This window comes from Camelus ferus, chromosome 14 (genome assembly GCF_009834535.1).
Source record: "Camelus ferus isolate YT-003-E chromosome 14, BCGSAC_Cfer_1.0, whole genome shotgun sequence".
NCBI lineage: Eukaryota > Metazoa > Chordata > Mammalia > Artiodactyla > Camelidae > Camelus > Camelus ferus.
This window is the reverse complement of record NC_045709.1, coordinates 3,483,809-3,501,496: the sequence shown is the minus strand read 5'-3', so window position 1 is coordinate 3,501,496 and position 17,688 is coordinate 3,483,809. Positions and strand designations below refer to the sequence as shown.

Here is a 17,688-nt window from a genome sequence, read left to right as displayed (position 1 = left end):
GGGCTGTGAATCTGCCCCTCCGTGGGCTAATTCTTCTTTCTTGGATAACTATTAACATCAGTGTACAAAAGTAATGCATTTTCAGTGCAGTACAGGTACGTTCATATGAGTAAGGATAGAATAAAAACCTTACTTTTCCAGGTTTTAAATAACAGATACATAGCATCTTATATTATGACATAATTAGCAATGTTTAGACACTGAACATAATAATACACTGTATTACAATGCAATGTGGTAGGCTTCCATTTTAGGAACAAAAATCAATTTTACATGAAAAAAGATTTATTTTAAATTCACATAAAATATATTTAGAATTTTTAGCATTTAAGTACTTAAAAACAAATACAGAGGAGCTTTTAAGATGTATAGTCTCCATTCTCTCCAAAAAGCACACACAAAAGACTTTTTTACAATCATTGATCATCACCTCGTTGCCTTAAATTTCTAGATTTTCCATTTTCAGTTCTTCTCTTTTTGAAGACAGGGGCCACTCCGTCTGCCACAACTCCAAGAGAAGTGACTGTTTTTTCTTTAAAAACCACTTTGGGTTCCCCACCAACATCAGCTTCTGAAGTTGATACACACTCATTTTCAGTGCTTGGAAGTTCCAAATCGACCTCCTCACTGGAACAGAAAGGGAAAATAAAACCATTATTTGACAGAGTAAGACAAACTTTCATATAATGTGTGAGTACACCAAGGCTTCATGCTCATCTTTCTAATGATAATAATAGAAGTTAGGAGCTGGTCACTTTGGAGTAGGAAACTATTTTCAAATACTAAATTTTTGGGGGTGGGGGGAGGAGGTAATTAGGTTTGTTTATTTATTTATTAATGGAGATACTGGGGATGGAACCCAAGACCTCGTGCATACTAAGCATGTGCTCTACCACTGAGCTACACCCTCCCTCCCCTCAAATACTTATTTTCTGTTATTTAAGATACTGAGAACTTGTTTAGGTGGACATATGAGGAAAAGCCCCATCTATTCTTTTGTTACTGTTAGGTATATCGTCAAAGGAAATGGCCCTGCTTCTATATCATCATCAAAGGAAATGGCCCTGCTTCTATATGATTAGCAGTATAAGTTCCATAGAGGGTAAGTGAAAGGTACTTATGGAAACTGACTTTGCCATGGACTGGCAAGGACTCTGGGAGCTTACACAGCACAAGATGAAGACCATGGAATCTCAATGTCCTGGACTAGTAGACTCCATGCAACTGGTTTTTTTTAAAAATTATTATTATTATTATTATTATTATTATTATTATTATTATTATTATTATTATTATTATTATTTGTGGGGAGGAGGTAATTAGACTCGCTGGCTGGCTAGCATGTGTGTGTGTGTGTGTGTGTGTATAATGGAGGCACTGTGTGCTCTCCCACTTGAGCTATATCCTCTACCCTCTCCATGCAACTGTTTGCCTAGCACCCCTTTTCTAGGAATTAACCCTTCAACTATCCACATGGTTAGGACAAATAATCAGTTGATTAGCCCAGAGACCAGTAACTGATGAATACGAGCTTATCACAGTACCCAACCCTCTACATAGTCAACTGGCCTGTGAAGGAGCAGGTTAAGTCATATCACGCTCATCAGTCCCAACCACGGGCTTTTTGAACATAGACCAGAAAGATCATTATGTTTAACTCTCTAGTGGCTAAGAATGTAAAACCTGTTGGGAACCACATATCCTCCTATTTAGAGAAAGGAGTTCTGCAGAGATAAGAGAATACAGCTGGCAAAGAAAAGGAGGATGGGAGATGGAGTATCCTGCCAGTGTTTCAGACCCAGTTCCAGTAACCCCTGAGGCTCCGCCTAAGTTCCCTGCCCCTCTTGTAGCTTGTAGGTAGAACCTTCCTGTGAATCTCTGAACTAATAACCCTTTAACAAAAACAAAAAAACAAAATCTAAGGTAACTCAAGTTTCTGTCACTAGAAACCAAAAGATTACCTGGTCAGCATGAAAGGAAGAGTGATGATAAGAGAGAAAAGGGAAGAAAAAGTAAACGGATGGCTTAAATGTTAGAAGCCTCAGACAGTAAGAGTTAAGAAACCCCATCTGAGAAGAGTGAAGACTGGTACAGATCTACACTCCTCAATCTCAGAAGAACCCAGGTAATGTAGTCATTCATCTTGATTCTGGGAAACAGAGAGGAAAACCTTTCCCAGAGGCCAGGAGAGGTCTGAAAGGCTACGGCAGGTCTAGAGTAGCAGTAGTTACAATGACAGCAGCTGTACTGAATGTCGCTACAGGCCCGACAATGCACCGGGCACGTGAGGTAAAAATATTTTTTATTTTGGCCCTTTGAGGGTCTTTTTTAGCTCTAGAACTCCTTTTATTTTCATTTATTTTCCCTTTTAGGAACCACCTCTTCTCCCTTCTCTATGAATTTTAATTCAGTTCATGTCCAGTCAGTTCACAGTGGTTAGCTCTGGAACGGGAACTGGGTATGTGATGAAAGCGAAGCAGGACCCGTTTTAGAGCTGGTAAACCAGCACCTCTTTCTGCTGGGACCTCTAACTGTACATATGATATAAGCCTAAAGCTTTGCTACCAAGTGGGGAGAGCCTGCCTGAGAAAGGGAGTCCAGTCGGAGGAAAGCTGAGACAGAAGTCAAAGACATCGAGTGTTCTGATGACTGTATTCAAGTCCCTAGATCCAGCCATGCTTGAGGCCTCTGGACCCCAAACACGCCAGGATTTGTCATTTGCAAATGAAAGGAGCACTGGAGTGGATGATACATGCTTCTCACAAAAACCCAGAGAGACAAGAATAGTGATTTCTCATCAACTATGGTTCTTGATAACTTAAGTTTAAAGATAATGTAATTTTTATGTGTTTGCTTAGAATTAAAATTTAACATAAGCTGTTCAGTTCAATTATCTTAAGAGGACAAGATACTAAATTTGCCTCCCTCTCACACAGACTATGTAGAAAGGTCTTTGGCAAAAATATTGAGAGATCTTTTTATGTTCCATGCTAGATATACATGGATAAAAACACAGGTTTAAAAGAGGTCTCTAATCGTTGTAATAATTTTTTAAAATGTAACAATAGTTGGGAAATTTGCTAGGATTGTAAAAAAACAAAATAAAGGAGAATATAATTACAAAGAATATAAGAACAAAGAAAATTTCAAACCAGTAATGGCTAGTTCAACACCAGAAAAATGAAAAACACAAAACTATTCTATATAAAACCTGAGGCGGAAGCTACCTTAGTAGATCATCATGTTATACAACATTTCCTCAAAATCTAATGAAGGGAGGCAGGAAATAGGAATTCTCACTGGAACAGGTATTAAATTTGATTTGTTTTGAAAACAGATACCTTCCAAACTTTACTGTATTAAAAATATATATTAAATGCCATTTTTGTTTGCTTTTTCCACTTCCCTATTTTCCCTTGGATTGCCAACAATGGTGCTTTCCAAGAAGCATAGTAGCCCCTACAGTGGATGGGGTATTAATTCTTGGCCTTTTACTTTATTTTTACAGGAGAGGAAACTGAGGGTTAGAGAGAGGTTAAAAAACTTGGTAAACCCAAAGTGTTAAGGTAGTAGTATTGCTTGGATTAAAACCCAGGCCTGTGCAGACCTGGAACTTATGTTCTTTCCCCTAGACCACTGTTTCCAGGTGAGACGAAGAAATTCCATTAGCCAAGTAGAGAAAGATCTGAGTAATGAACAGCACTAGGGTTTGGTCACTAGATAAATGAATCTCTGTCCAAGAAAATCTATGTGAGACTCATTTATTTCACTGAATCTTGGTGTTTTGTGTTGTATTTTGAAAAAGTGATCAAGTTATCTTATTTCTTCTTAAGTGGGATTACAGGAAAGATAAAATAGAGGAAGATTCCATTTTTGAAATCGTGGTCCTAGGAAGTTCTTAAGTGGAGGCTAACAGAAGTGGCAGTGAAGTATGATCTACTCTTTGACATAATCAGAGGAAAAGAAGTTTGTATTTGAAAGAAAAGGTTAAGAGCCTGCAAATAAAATATATTACAGAGAATATACCTTCTTTTCAGATAATTTTAGATCAGTTACAAAAAATAATTACATAAGCTCTTCCTCAAAACCATAATAATTTCCAAAATTCAAAATGCAAAAATTGTAAAGGTTATAATGTCCAAACACAATGTAAGAAAGGTGGAAAAAAAAAAAACTCCCACTGGTGTGGAGACTGAAAAATAAGTCCTTCTGGAAAACCACCAAGTCAGAAGAGTAAGCAAAAAACACAATATGAAACTGTTCCATAAACAAGGAAATCAAGGAAGCATCACTCAAGGTTTATATGATATATGGGCAGAATTATATTCAGAGAGAATGCAGCCTTAACTATTTTCATTAAGAAATAAGAACAGATCCCTTCCTCACCTCCTGTCAATAGTTTAAGTGTTCATCTGAAAAGAGAACAAAAACAAAGAAACTTAAGAAAAGTCAGGAGAAGTGCCAGATCTTGTCAAGACGGCGGAGTAGGAGGACCTTAAGCTTACCTCCTCTCATGAACACAACAAAACCGCACCTGACTGCTGAACAGCCATCAATAAAAAAGACTGGAACCTACCGAAAAAGATCTTCTACAAGTGGATACATAAGGAGGGAATCAACAGGACGGCAGGAGGGGCACACTTGTGGTATAATCAGGTCCCATGCCCCTCAGATGGGCCCTGCGAGCTGGAGAATAGTTATACTGCAGGGGTTCACCCACAGGAGCGAGTGTTCTGAGCCCATTAGGCTCCCCAGCCTGGGAGTCTGCCACTGGGATGAGGAGCCCCCAGAGCATTTGTCTTTGGAGGCCAACAGGGCTTAACTGAAGGAGCTCCACAGGACGCAGGGGAACAGAGACTTCTCTCCTAAAGAGCACACACAGATCTCATGTGCACCGGGACCAAGGGCAGAAGTAGTGATTTCAGAGGGGCCTTGGTAGACCTGTCTGCTGGTCTTGGAGGGTCTCCTGGTGGGGGAGGGGGGTTGAGGGGTGGCTGTGGCTCACACCGGGGACCTAAAAGCTTGGGGGTGGACATTCAGGGAGTATTCCACTGCATCAACTCTCCTGGAGGCTAACATCTTGCTTGGCCAAGAGCTGGCCCCACCCAACAGCCTGTAGGCTCCAATGCTGGGACGCCTCAGGCCCAACAACTAACTGGGTGGGAAGACAGACCCACCCATCAGCAGACAGGCTGTCTAAAGATTTCCTGAGCTCACGGCTGCCTCTAGACATGCCCTAGACAGAACGCTGCCCACCAGAGGGTCAGGACCCAGACTCACCCACCAGAAACAAGAAAACAATGATTCTATAGCCTGTGGAATGAGTCACAAATGGGGGACAGATTCTACCCTGGGACCAGCTGGCCCCCAGCCACTGGGTAAGGGGAGTGCACTGCCGGGACATGCAGGGTGTCTTCTACAGAGGGCCACTTCTCCAAGGTCAAGAAATGTAATTAACCTACCACAAACATAAAAATACGAATAGACACTTAGACAAAATGAGGCAGCAGAGGAATATGTTCTAAGAGAAGAAACAAGATAAAATCCCAGAAGTAAGTGACAAAGAGATACGTACTCTACCAGAGAAAGAGTTCGGTAATGATCATGAAGATGATCAGGAGGAGAATGGATGCACAGAATGAGAAGTTAGAATTTTTTTTAACAGAGTTAGAAAATATAAAGAATAACCAGAGTTGAAGACAATATAACTGAAATGAATACACTAGAAGGAACCAGTAGTAGATTAAATGAGGCAGAAGAATGGATCAGTAAGCTATAAGACAGAGTAGTGGAAATCACTACCATAAAACAGAAAAAAGAGTGAAAAGAAAGGACAGTTTAAGAGAACTCTGGGATAATATGAAGCATGCTAATATTCATATTATAGGCATCCCAGAAGGAGAAGAGAAAGAGAAAGGGCCTGAAAAAATATTTGAAGAGATAATAGGTGAAAACTTCCCTAACGTGGGAAAGGACACAGTCACCCAAGTCTAGGAAGTAAGAGTCCTATACAGGATTAATCCTAAGGAATACATCTAGACATTATAATTAAAAAGACAAAAATAAAGATAAAGAGAGAATACTAAAAGCAACAAGGAAAAAGCAACAAAAGGCCATATTATCAGCTGATTTTTCAGTAGGAACTCTGCAGACCAGAAGTGGCACGATATATTTAAAGTGATGAAAGCGAAAAACCTACAACTAAGAATACTCTACACAGCAAGGCTCTCGTTCAAATCTGATGGAGAAATCAAAAGCTTTACAGACAAGCAAAGGTAAAACAATTCAGTACCACCAATCCAGCTTTACAACAAATGCTAAAGGAATTTCTCTAGGTGGAAAAGACAAGACTACAACTAAAAACAGGAAAACTATGAAATGGAAAAACTCACTGGTAAAGGCAAACATGCAGTAAAGGTAGGAAATCATCCACACACAAACTTGGAGGAAGATTAAAAAACAAAGGTAGTAAAATCATCTGTATTCACAACAAGCAGTTAAGGGATACACAAAACAATCAGTTGTAAAATATGATACCAAAATGAGTAATTGTGAAGGGAGGAGAGTACAAATGCAGGGTACTTAACATGAAATTTAGAGATTAGCAACTTAAAAAAGCCATGTATATACATACATTGCTATAGCAAAAACCTCATGGTAACAGTAAACCAAAATCCATAATGGATATACACACAAAAAAGAAAAAGGAAACCAAACATAACACTAAAGATAGTCACCAAATCACAGGAGAATGAAAGGAGACTAAAAATAGACCCACAAAAATAAATCCAAAATAATGAACAAAACAGCTATAAAAAATATGTGCCGATAATTACCTTAAATGTAAACAGATTAAATGCCCCAACCAAAAGACAGAGACTGGTTGAATGGGTACAAAAATAAGACCCATATATACATGCTGTCTACAGGAGACCCACTTCAGATCTAGAGACACATACAGACTGAAAGTGAGGGGATGGAAAAAGGTATTCCATGCAAATAGAAATCAAAAGAAGGCTGGAGTAGCAATACTTATATCAGACAAAATAGACTTTAAAATAACTGCTACAAGAGACAAAGAAGGATACTACAGAATGATCAAGGGATTAATTCAAGAAGACATAACAATTGTAAATATACATGCATCCAACATAGGAACACCTCAATATATAAGGCAAACATTAACAACATAAAGGGAGAAGCTGACAGTAACACAATAATAATGGGGGACTTTAATACTCCACTTACATCAATGGCAAATCATCTAGATAGGAAATCAATAAGGAAACACAGGCCTAAATGCCCATTGAGGGATGAATGGATAAAGGAAATGTGTTATCTATATGTACAATGGAATATTACTTAGCCATAAAAAAGAATGAAATAATGTCATCTGCTGCAATATGGATGGACCTAGAGATGACCATACTAAGTGAAGTCAGACAGAGAAAGACAAATATGTATCACTTATATGTGGAATCTTAAAAAAAATGATACAAATGAACATTTACAAAACAGAAATAGTCTCACAAACATAGAAAACAAACTTATGGTTACCAAAGGGAAAGGGGGTGGTAAATTAGGAGCCTGGTATTAACATATATAAAATAGATAACCAACCAACAAGGACCTACTGTATGGGAAAGGGAACTATATTCAATATCTTGTAATAACCAATAATGAAAAAGAACCTGAAAAAGAATAGAGTTTTATATATATATTCCATAAATAAATATATGAATCACTTTGCTATACATCTGAAACACTGTAAATGAACTATACTGCAGTAAAAAAATAAAAAAAGAAAAGTCAGGGGAAGAAAGTTATAGAAGTAGAAATGAAGAAACAGAACATCCATTAATAAATGGATATGTAATAGAAGACAATTAAAAAGAAGAACTGATTCATTAAGAAAAAACAGAGCAAAACAAAACAAAAAAACCTTCAGTGGAGACTCCAGCCTCCATCCCCACAAAATGATCATCAGTTAGACAGCTATTCATGAACAAAAACAGCTCTAGGAGAGCTCTGGAGTCCATTTAAGAAATCTGAGCAACATAGTGGAACAAAAAACCCTGAGAGTAATTTCAAAAAAAGAGAAGGAAGACAACTTTATTTTGCCTGCATCATCCTATCCCCCAAGCTGACACTGCTCAGAGACAAGAGGAAACTCGCCAGCTGGAAAAAGTTCCCCTCACCAGGAAGAGAAGAGTGGGGTGAGTGACCTGCTTATGCAGCCTTGTGGACCACTGCATGAAGGTCCTACTTAGGCTTCATCCCACCCACACTGGTGAAGTTTAGAGCTATATATATAAAGAGATGGCTGGGAACAGGGAAAAAGTCAGGGACTGAGAGTGACTGCAGTTCACAGGGACCTGCTCTACAGACAACTTCAGCAGCTTTTGCCACTCAAGAGAGAACAGATATGACAGCTGCTGCAGATGCCCTACAGATTTCACCTGGTATATTGCCACACTGTTACTTACCTTTCTTTAATGCCAGCTGCCTGAGTCCCTCTGCCCTCACCCCTGCCAGAGCCTGGGAATCACACCGCAGTCAGCAAAGGCCTCTGTGCAAGATGCCAGCCTAGACACCCATGGCTGACCCTCACTGCCACCTGTGCGCTTGAGGCCAGCCCCTCCAGCTGCGCACTTGCATGCACTGCCCTGATACCCATCACCAGCCTCTACTGCACTGTGCATGCCCAGAGTGAGATAATGCAGCACAGGAGATGATGCCAACAACCAGGCCCCTGCAGCTGCTTGTGGGCCAGAATCAGGCCCAATGTTCTCTCACTGGCCTGTACAACCACACTTATCTGTAGCGGGCCCCTCCAGCTGCACACCTGCATGCCCCCAGCCTGACTCCTGACACTGCAGTGTCTACCCTAAGGGGGGAGACTGTACAGCAACAGGAAAGCACACTGATAGCCAGGGTCCCTTGCTGTCTGCCTGGCCCCCACCACTGTGTGTGTCTACAACTGGCCCCTGCCACTACACAGGCATCTGTAGCTGGCCCCAGCCACCAGAGGACGTACACCACCACCACAGCCTGCCCTGGTCTCTAGCTACTGAACCTGAAAGTGCTGCTGAGAATCCCAACAGCCCTTCCAGCCACCATGGAACTCCTGTAGTGCTTGCCAAGGATCACACAGTTGTTGGACCCTAGTGGCCTGAGCTAGAGAGATAATACCTTCCCCAGACCCAGTGCCGCCACATGCCCTGTACTACTAGCACTGGAGTCACAGTATGCTCCAGTGTGCCCCCACCCACAGGTGAAAGTCTTCTCTTACTAAAGTCAGTCCATATAGTCTACAACAAGTGGTTCCTTTCTCAAGTGTGTAAACATCTACACAAAGCTGCTAGGATCACCAAGAATCAGGGGAAAATGTTTACCAGAGTAATAAAGTAAACCTCCAGTAACTGGCCCAAAGAAATCGAGATTCAGGAACTACTTGACAAAGACTTCAAAATAATTGTTCTTCAGACCCACAGAGAGCTACAAGAGAATATAGATAAACAATGATATCAGGAAAACAAAAGAAAAAAATTAGAAATCAACAAAGAGACAAAAACCAAAAAAGAACCAAGCAGAAATTTTGGAACTGAAGAGTACGACTGAACTGAAGCATTCAGCAGAGAGCTTCAACAACAGACTAGACCAAGCAGAATAAAGAATCGGTGAGTTTGAAGACAGATCATTTGAAATTATTCAATCAGAGGAGAAAAAAGAGTGAAAAGCATGAAGAAAGCCTATAGGACTTTTGGGACACCATCAAGAGAAATGATGTATGCACCCCTGGAGTCTCAGAAGAGGAAGAGAAGGTAAAAGGGGGAAGAAAGCTTACTTAGAGAAATAATGGTTGAAAACTTGCCAAATGTGGGAAGAGATCTGTGGGACCAAGTTGAAGCTGGTAGGTTACCTCAAAATTTTTGATCCATAATTTCCCAAGGTACATTTCAATAAAACTGTCAAAGACAGTACACCACCACCACAGCCTGCCCTGGTCTCTAGCTACTGAACCTGAAAGTGCTGCTGAGAATCCCAACAGCCCTTCCAGCCACCATGGAACTCCTGTAGTGCTTGTAGGTAGACAAAATTTTAAAAGCAGCAAGAAAAGAGAATTTCTCTCATAGAAGGGAATTTCATAATGTTGTCAGCAGATACCTCAGGGGAGACCTTGCAAATCAGGAGAGAATGGGATTATATAGCTAAAATACTGAAACAAAACAAAACAAAAAACCTAAGAATAACTTTACCAAACTGCTAACTAAGAATACTTTACCAAACTAAACTGTCCTTCAGAAATGAAGGTGAGATTCTTTCCCTAATTAAAAAAAAACCACAAACAAAAAACCCAGAGTATTCATCATCAATAAAACTGCCTTATAAGAAATGCTGAAAGGAGTTTTTCAAGCTGAAATGAAAGGCTGCTAATTACCAACACGAAAATATACAAAACAATGGTAAAGGTAGCACAGAGTCTAATATTGTAATATGGTGGTGTGTGAGCCACTTAACTTTAGTATAAAGGTTAAAAAACAGAGGTATTAAAAATAGCTTCAGCTAAAACAATTTGTTAATGTACACACAGTATATAAAGATGTAAACTGTAACATCAAAACAATACTGTAAGTCAACAAACAGGGCAAGTAGAAGGGTACTTTTGTATGTAACCAAAGTCGTTACCAGTGTAAAACAGACTATGAAAGAGATCATATATATACATATATATATTTTTTACACAAACAGCATGGTAACTACAAAGCAAAAGCCTAAAACAGGTTCACAAAAAATAAAGAAAAGGAAATAAAACCATATCACTATGGAAAACCATCAATCCACAAAACAAGGCAGCAAGAGAGAAAAAAAGGAAAAAAGGAACTATGAAACTGCCCAAAAAACAATAAGATGGCATTAGTAAGTCCTTATGTATATTAATCTAAATGTAAATAGACTTAATTCTCCAATCAAAAGATACAGAGTGGTGGGATAGACAAAAACACAGGAACCAACAACATGCTGCCTACCAAAAACTCACTTCAGATTTAAGAGCACACATAGGCTGAAAGTTAAGGAATGGGAAAAGACACTGGAGCACCTCAATATATTATGCAAATATTAACAGGTATGAAAGGAGAAACAGACAACAATACAATAGTAGGAGACTTAAGTTAAAGCACTTTCAACAATGGATAGATCATCCAGAGAGAAAATCAACAAGGAAATACCGGACTTGAATACACATTCTTCTCAAGAGCACAGAACATTCTCCAGGATAGGTAACAAAACAGATCTTGACAAATTTAAGAAGACTGAAATCATACCAGGTATCTTCTCTGATCAAATGGTAAAAAAATAGAAATCAGTAATAGGAGGAAAGATGGAAAATTCACAAATATATGAAAGTTAACACACTCTGAAACAGTTTAATGGATAAAAAATGAAATCAAAGGGAACTCAAAAAATATCTTCAAACAAATGAAAGTGGAAACAATACATCAAAACCTATAAGACACTGCAAAAGTGGTTATAAGAGGAAAGTTTATAGTGATAAACACTTACGTTAGGAAAAAGAAAGATCTCAAATAAAGAACCTAATTTTATACTTCAAGGAACTAGAAAAAGAACAAACTAAGCCCAAGGCAGCAGAAGGAGGGAAATACCAAAGACCAGAGAAGAAATAAATGAAAGTGATCAGAAGAGGAGGGAACGATTAAGAAAGCTAAACAAGTTTATACTGTACAGCACAGGGAACCATATTCATTATCTTGTAATCTATCGGTGAAGAAGAAAATGAGAACAAATGCATGTATGTTCCTGAGACTGAAGTACTGTGCTGTACACCAGAACCTGATACAACATTGTAAACTAACTGTACTTCAATAAAAATACATTTAAAAAAAAGAGAAACCTAAAAGCTGGTTTATTGAAAAGTAAAACAAATTTAACAAACTTTTACCTAAAATAAGAAAAAAAGAGAAGACTCAAATAAAATCAGAAATAAAAGAAGTGACATAAAGTGCTACCACAGAAATAAAAAGGATTGTGAGAGACTACTATGAACAATTATAGGCCAAAAAACTTGGATAACCTAGAAGAAATACATACATTCCTAGAAACATACAACTTACTAAAAATGAATCATGATAAAAAGAAAATCTGAACAGACTAGTAAAACAAGGATATTGAGCCAATAATTAAAAACCTCCCAACACAAAAAAAGGCCAGGACCAGATGGCTTCACTGGTGAATTCTGTAAAACATTTAAAGAATTAATGTCAGTCCTCCTCAAACTCTTGCAAAAAATCAAAAAGGGAAAACTCTCAAACTCATTACAGGAGGCCAGCATTACCCTGATAACCAAGCCAGAAAAGAACACTATAAGTCTTATAAACTACAGACCAATATCCCTAATGAACACAGATGCAAAAATTCTCAACAAAACATTAGTAAACTGAATTCAACAGCACGTTAAAAGGATCATACATCACGATCAAGTGGGATTTACCTGAGATGTAAGGATGGCTCAGCATTTGCAAATCAACTGTGATACACCACATTAATAGAATGAAAGATAAAAATCATATGATCGTCTCAACAGATGCAGAAAAGGCCTTCCTTTCATGATAAAATGCTCAGCAAGTTGGGATTAGAAGGAACATATCTCAACATCATAAAGTTCATATATGACAAACTTACAGCCAAAATCATACTCAATGGTGAAAGACTGAAAGTTTTTCCTCTAAGATCAGGAACAAGACAAGGGTGCCCACTCTGAACACTCCTATTCAACACAGTATTGAAAGTCCTATCTGGAGCACTCAGGCAAGAAAAAAAAAGGCATCCAAATTAGAAAGGAAGAAGTAAAATTATCTGTTTGTAGACAAGATGATCTCATACACAGAAAACTCTAAAGGACCCCCTCCCACCAAAAACAAACAAACAAACAAACAAACCCTGTTAGAAGTAATCAATGAATTCAGTACTGCTGCAGGATTTAAAATACAGAAAGCAGTTGCATTTGCTTACACTAACAACAAAATATTTGAAAAATAAAGAAAACAACTGCATTCACAATGCATCATAAACAATAAAATACTTAGTGATAAATTTAACTGAGGCAGTGAAAGGTCTATATAATGAAAACTGTAAGACATTAAAGGAAACTGAACACACAAACAAATGGAAAGGTATCTCGTGTTTATGGATCAGATGAATTAACATTTTTTAATGTCCATACTACTCAAAGCCATCTATAGAGTCAATGTAATCCCAATAAAAATTCCAATGGCATTTTTGACAGAAATAGAAAAAAGAATCCTATAATTTGTACGGTACCACAAATTACCCCAAACAATCAAAGCAATTCTGAGAATGAGAAAGAAGACCAAAGCCAGAGGCATCACACTTCCTGATTTCAATCTAGACCACAAAACTACAGTAATCAAAACAGTATGATACTCTCATAAAAACAGAAACATAGACCAATGGAAAAGAACTGAGAGCCCGGAAATAAACCCTCACATACAGGGTCAACTAATAGTTGACAAGGGAGCCAAGAATATTCAACAGGGAAGGTATAGTCGCTTCAATAATTGGTGTCAGAAAGAGTGAGTAACATGCTGAAGAATAAAACTGAACCCCTATCTTATATCACTCACAAAAATTAACTAAAAATGTATTAAAATCTTAAAAAATTAATTAAATTTTAAAAATTGAATGTAAGAAATGAAACTGTAAAACTGCTAGGGAGAAAACATAAGGAAAAGCTCCCCTAGACATTGGTCTTGGCAATAATTTTTTGGAAATGAGATCAAAAGCATGGTGAACAAAAGCAAAAATCAACAAGTGGGACTACATCAAACTAAAAGCTCTGGACAGCAAAAAAAAAAAAAAAAAGGCAAAATGAAAAGGAAACATACAGAATGGAAGAAAATATATGTAAATCATATATCTAATAAAGGGTTAATATCCAAAATAAAGAACTCATATAACCCAATTTAAAAACCCCACAAAAAATCCAATTAAAAAACGGGCAGAGAAACTGAATAGATATTTTCTAATGAAGACATACAAGTGGTCAGAAGGTACAGGAAAAGGTAATTGACATCACTAATCAACAGGGAAAAGTGAGTAAAAACCACAATGAGGTATCACCTCATACCTGTTAGGATGGCTAGTATTAAAAAAACAAGAGATAACAAATGTTGGTAATGATGTGGAGAAAAGAGATACCTTCAGCACTGTTGGTAGGAATGTAAATTGGTACATCCACTACAGAAAACAGTATGGAGGTTCCTGAAATATTAAAAACAGGACTACCATATGATTCAAGATTCCCACCTCTGCATATATAACCAAAAAATATGCAAACAGGATCTTGAAGATACACCTGTACTCCCACATCTACTATAGCATTATTCACAATAGCCAAGATATGGAACAACTCAACTGTCTATCAACAGATGAATGGATAAAGATGTGGTATACATGCACAACGGAATTATTATCTAGCCACAAGAAAGAAGGAAATCTGCCATCTGCGACAACATGAATGGACCTTCAGGGCACTGTGCTAAGTGAAATAAATTAGATGGAGAAAGACAAATACTGTATAATAACACTTACATGTGAAATCTAAGAAATCTAAACTCAGAGAAACCAAGTACAAAGGTGGTTACTAGTGTTTGTGGGGTGGAGAAAATGGGAGAGATTGGGCAAAGGGTACACACTTCCAGTTATAAGATTAACAATTTGAGGGCTCTAACTTACAGCATGGGGATTATAGTAACAATACTGTATTACATATCTTAAAGTTGTTCAGAGACTAGATCTTAACCGTTCTCACCACACACACACAAAAAACAAACCAAAGAAACAAACAAACAAAAAACCTTGGTAATTATGTGTGACATAATGGAGGTGTTAGCTAGCACTATTGTGGTAATCATTATGCACCATGTAACTGTACCAAATCAACACATTGCACACTTTAAACTTACACAATGTTGTACATCAATTATAGTATCTAAACACAGCTGGAGAAAAAATTCTTTAGCAAATACTGCAAAAGAATAAAAAATTCTAAAACTTAAAATGAGGATTTAAAAGATCTGGAAAATTTAAATATACAGAAAGTTTAATGTGTTATCATATGTTTTAAATTTTAAGACCTTGATGAAATACAAGATTTTAGGGAAAAATGTGAATTATTGAAACTGACTAGCTGAAGCTACTCTGTCCCCACCTCCCCTGCAATGCAACACCAGTTACAGCATGTAACAGTTACTGAGTGCTTAGGTGTACCAAATGCTTATGTACCAAGTATGAATATAGTGCTAGTTGTGTTAACTTGTTTTTTTCTAATTTATTCTTCACAATAAATTAACAATTAGGTGGAAACTATTATTATCCCATTTTACAGATGAAGAAATTGAAGCTCAGGAAGATCAGGCAACTTGTACATCATACAGATAGTAACCAAGAGACTGAAAAAGCTGTCAGAAATTACCTCCCTGTAGAACTCCAGGACCAGAAGATTTTATTAGTGATTTTTTAAAAAATCTTTTTAATCCTAGGGTAACTATTAACTATTCTAGAACATTAATCCATTTTATTTAGCATAAGTCAGATACAAAAATCTCATACAGATAAACATTTAACAGACAAAAACAAAACTAAACTACAGACCACCATTTCTAATCTGTTTTCCACATCAGAGATATGACTATTGAAATTCACTAAAATCTATTTCTGACAATAATTCTTAAAAAAATCTAGATATAAAGCACACTTCCTTAACATAATAAAGATTATCTACCTTAAGCCAATAGTCAACATAATCCTCAATATAAATTTTAGAAACATTTCCACTGAAATCAGCAACAAAACAGAAATGTCCACTCTCATTATTATATAACACTGAGTTTGAAAGTGTAACTAAAATAAATAGGACATGAAATAAACAGGAAGTAAAATCAACAGGAAAAAAAACACAAAATATTTGCAGACAAGTTTCTACATGGAACACCCAAGACTCAGAAAAATAGTCTTGCTAATAATAAGTCAGCAACATAACTGGACACATTGGCTTTTTCATACCATAATTATTATTCAATTACAATCATAATTATTATTAAAAAATAGAAAAAAATGGATTAAATCTGCAATTAAAAAGAAGCAATATATGTAAAACTATTCACGTACTTAATAAACACTTACTAAGCACCTATTGCCACCTGTGCCAGTCACTATAAAGTCCTGGGGTTACAGAAGTGAATCAAGTAGACTAAGTGGCTACCTAGCTTACATTCAAGAAATGCAAACATGGTGCTTGCTTCACCAGCACATATATTAAAATTGGAATACAGAGCAGATTAGCATGGCCCCTGTGCAAGGATCACACACAAATTTGTGAAGCGTTCCATGTTTTTAAGAATATATGTATGTATAACAGAATCGCTTTGCTGTATACCAGAAACTAACACAACACTGTAAGTCTACTATATTTCAACAAAAAATTTTCAAAAAGAAAAAAAAAATCAAACTAAAAAGACAAAAATTTTGCCTCAAAAAAAAAAAAGCAATTATGAAGCTTATACAGAGCAGCAACAAAAGCTATATAGAGAATCATGAAAAATGACTTGAGTAAAAAGAGGCACATACAAAATTTCTGGATAAAAATACAAAATATTGAAAATATCCTTTTTTTGCCAAATTCAACAAGTATAATATAACTTATCTGTAATTTTATATAAATATTATACTTGTTGAACACTTGCAAATTATTTAACTAACCTGGAAATGAAAGGAAGAAACTACTGAAGAAAATTTTGGAACAACAAAAAAAAGAGAGATATACCAGCAGGTATCAGCACATACCATATAAAAGGATATAGTTAAATCATAACAATTAAGCCTTTATGATTCTGTCACAAAGATAGATGGACTAATGGAACAGGTGGCCAGAAATAAGTTGGTAAATTCGAGAACTGAACATAAGAGTTTTTAGAAGTGTCAATTAATAATGGAGAAGAATGGTATTTTAAAATGGGGAAGAACAGTACTGGAGAAATTTGTTTGCCAGGTAAGATAAAAAATCATTTTGGAATTTCATCTCATACAAGGTGTCAAACATGGATTAAGTAAAGACATAAAAAAGAAGTAAGACCACACAAACCAGAAGGAAATACAAGTATATATTTGACTTTTGCATGAAAAAGGGTAATATCAATAAAACAGATTACAAAGGGAAAAAAGAGAGGACTCAAGATTATAAAATTCTACACATCTAAAATCATTATAAGCACAATTAAAACTCAAACTACAAATGGGGGAAAATCCACCATAACTACTGCTAATGAATGGTTAGCTTCTGTACTACATTAGGAGCTTATACAGGTAAGGAAAGATACCTCAGCAGAAAAATTTGCGACTACTATGAACGGACTATTCACAGAAGAGGAAATATAAAACACTGATAAATAAATGAAAAAAATTATTTCAACCTCACCAGTAAATCTACTTAGGAATTCAGACATAATCCATCACATATTAAACTGGCTGACCAGGTCAAAATTTAGCAAGAATGGCTTTACAGAATACTTAGCAAATGGAAAACAAAATAGTCAAATATTAAGAAATCTCAACTTTGAAGTATAGGAGATGTTGGTACAGTAGGACCAC

General features: G+C 36.8%; 1 protein-coding gene and 1 non-coding gene across 2 annotated transcripts in view; one reads left to right on the top strand and one right to left on the bottom strand.

The window, feature by feature from the left end:
• Positions 1-267: 267 nt before the first annotated feature.
• Positions 268-17,688, bottom strand: part of WBP4 (WW domain binding protein 4) — a 32,639-nt gene continuing 15,218 nt past the window's right edge. The window contains exon 10 of the mRNA XM_032496043.1: positions 268-627. Coding sequence (XP_032351934.1) covers positions 417-627 — 211 coding nt within the window. The 3' untranslated portion in view covers positions 268-416. The remainder of the gene's footprint in view (positions 628-17,688) is intronic.
• LOC116668762 lies at positions 16,333-16,436 on the top strand. The gene has a single exon (XR_004326001.1). It is a non-coding gene; the product is annotated as a U6 spliceosomal RNA (small nuclear RNA).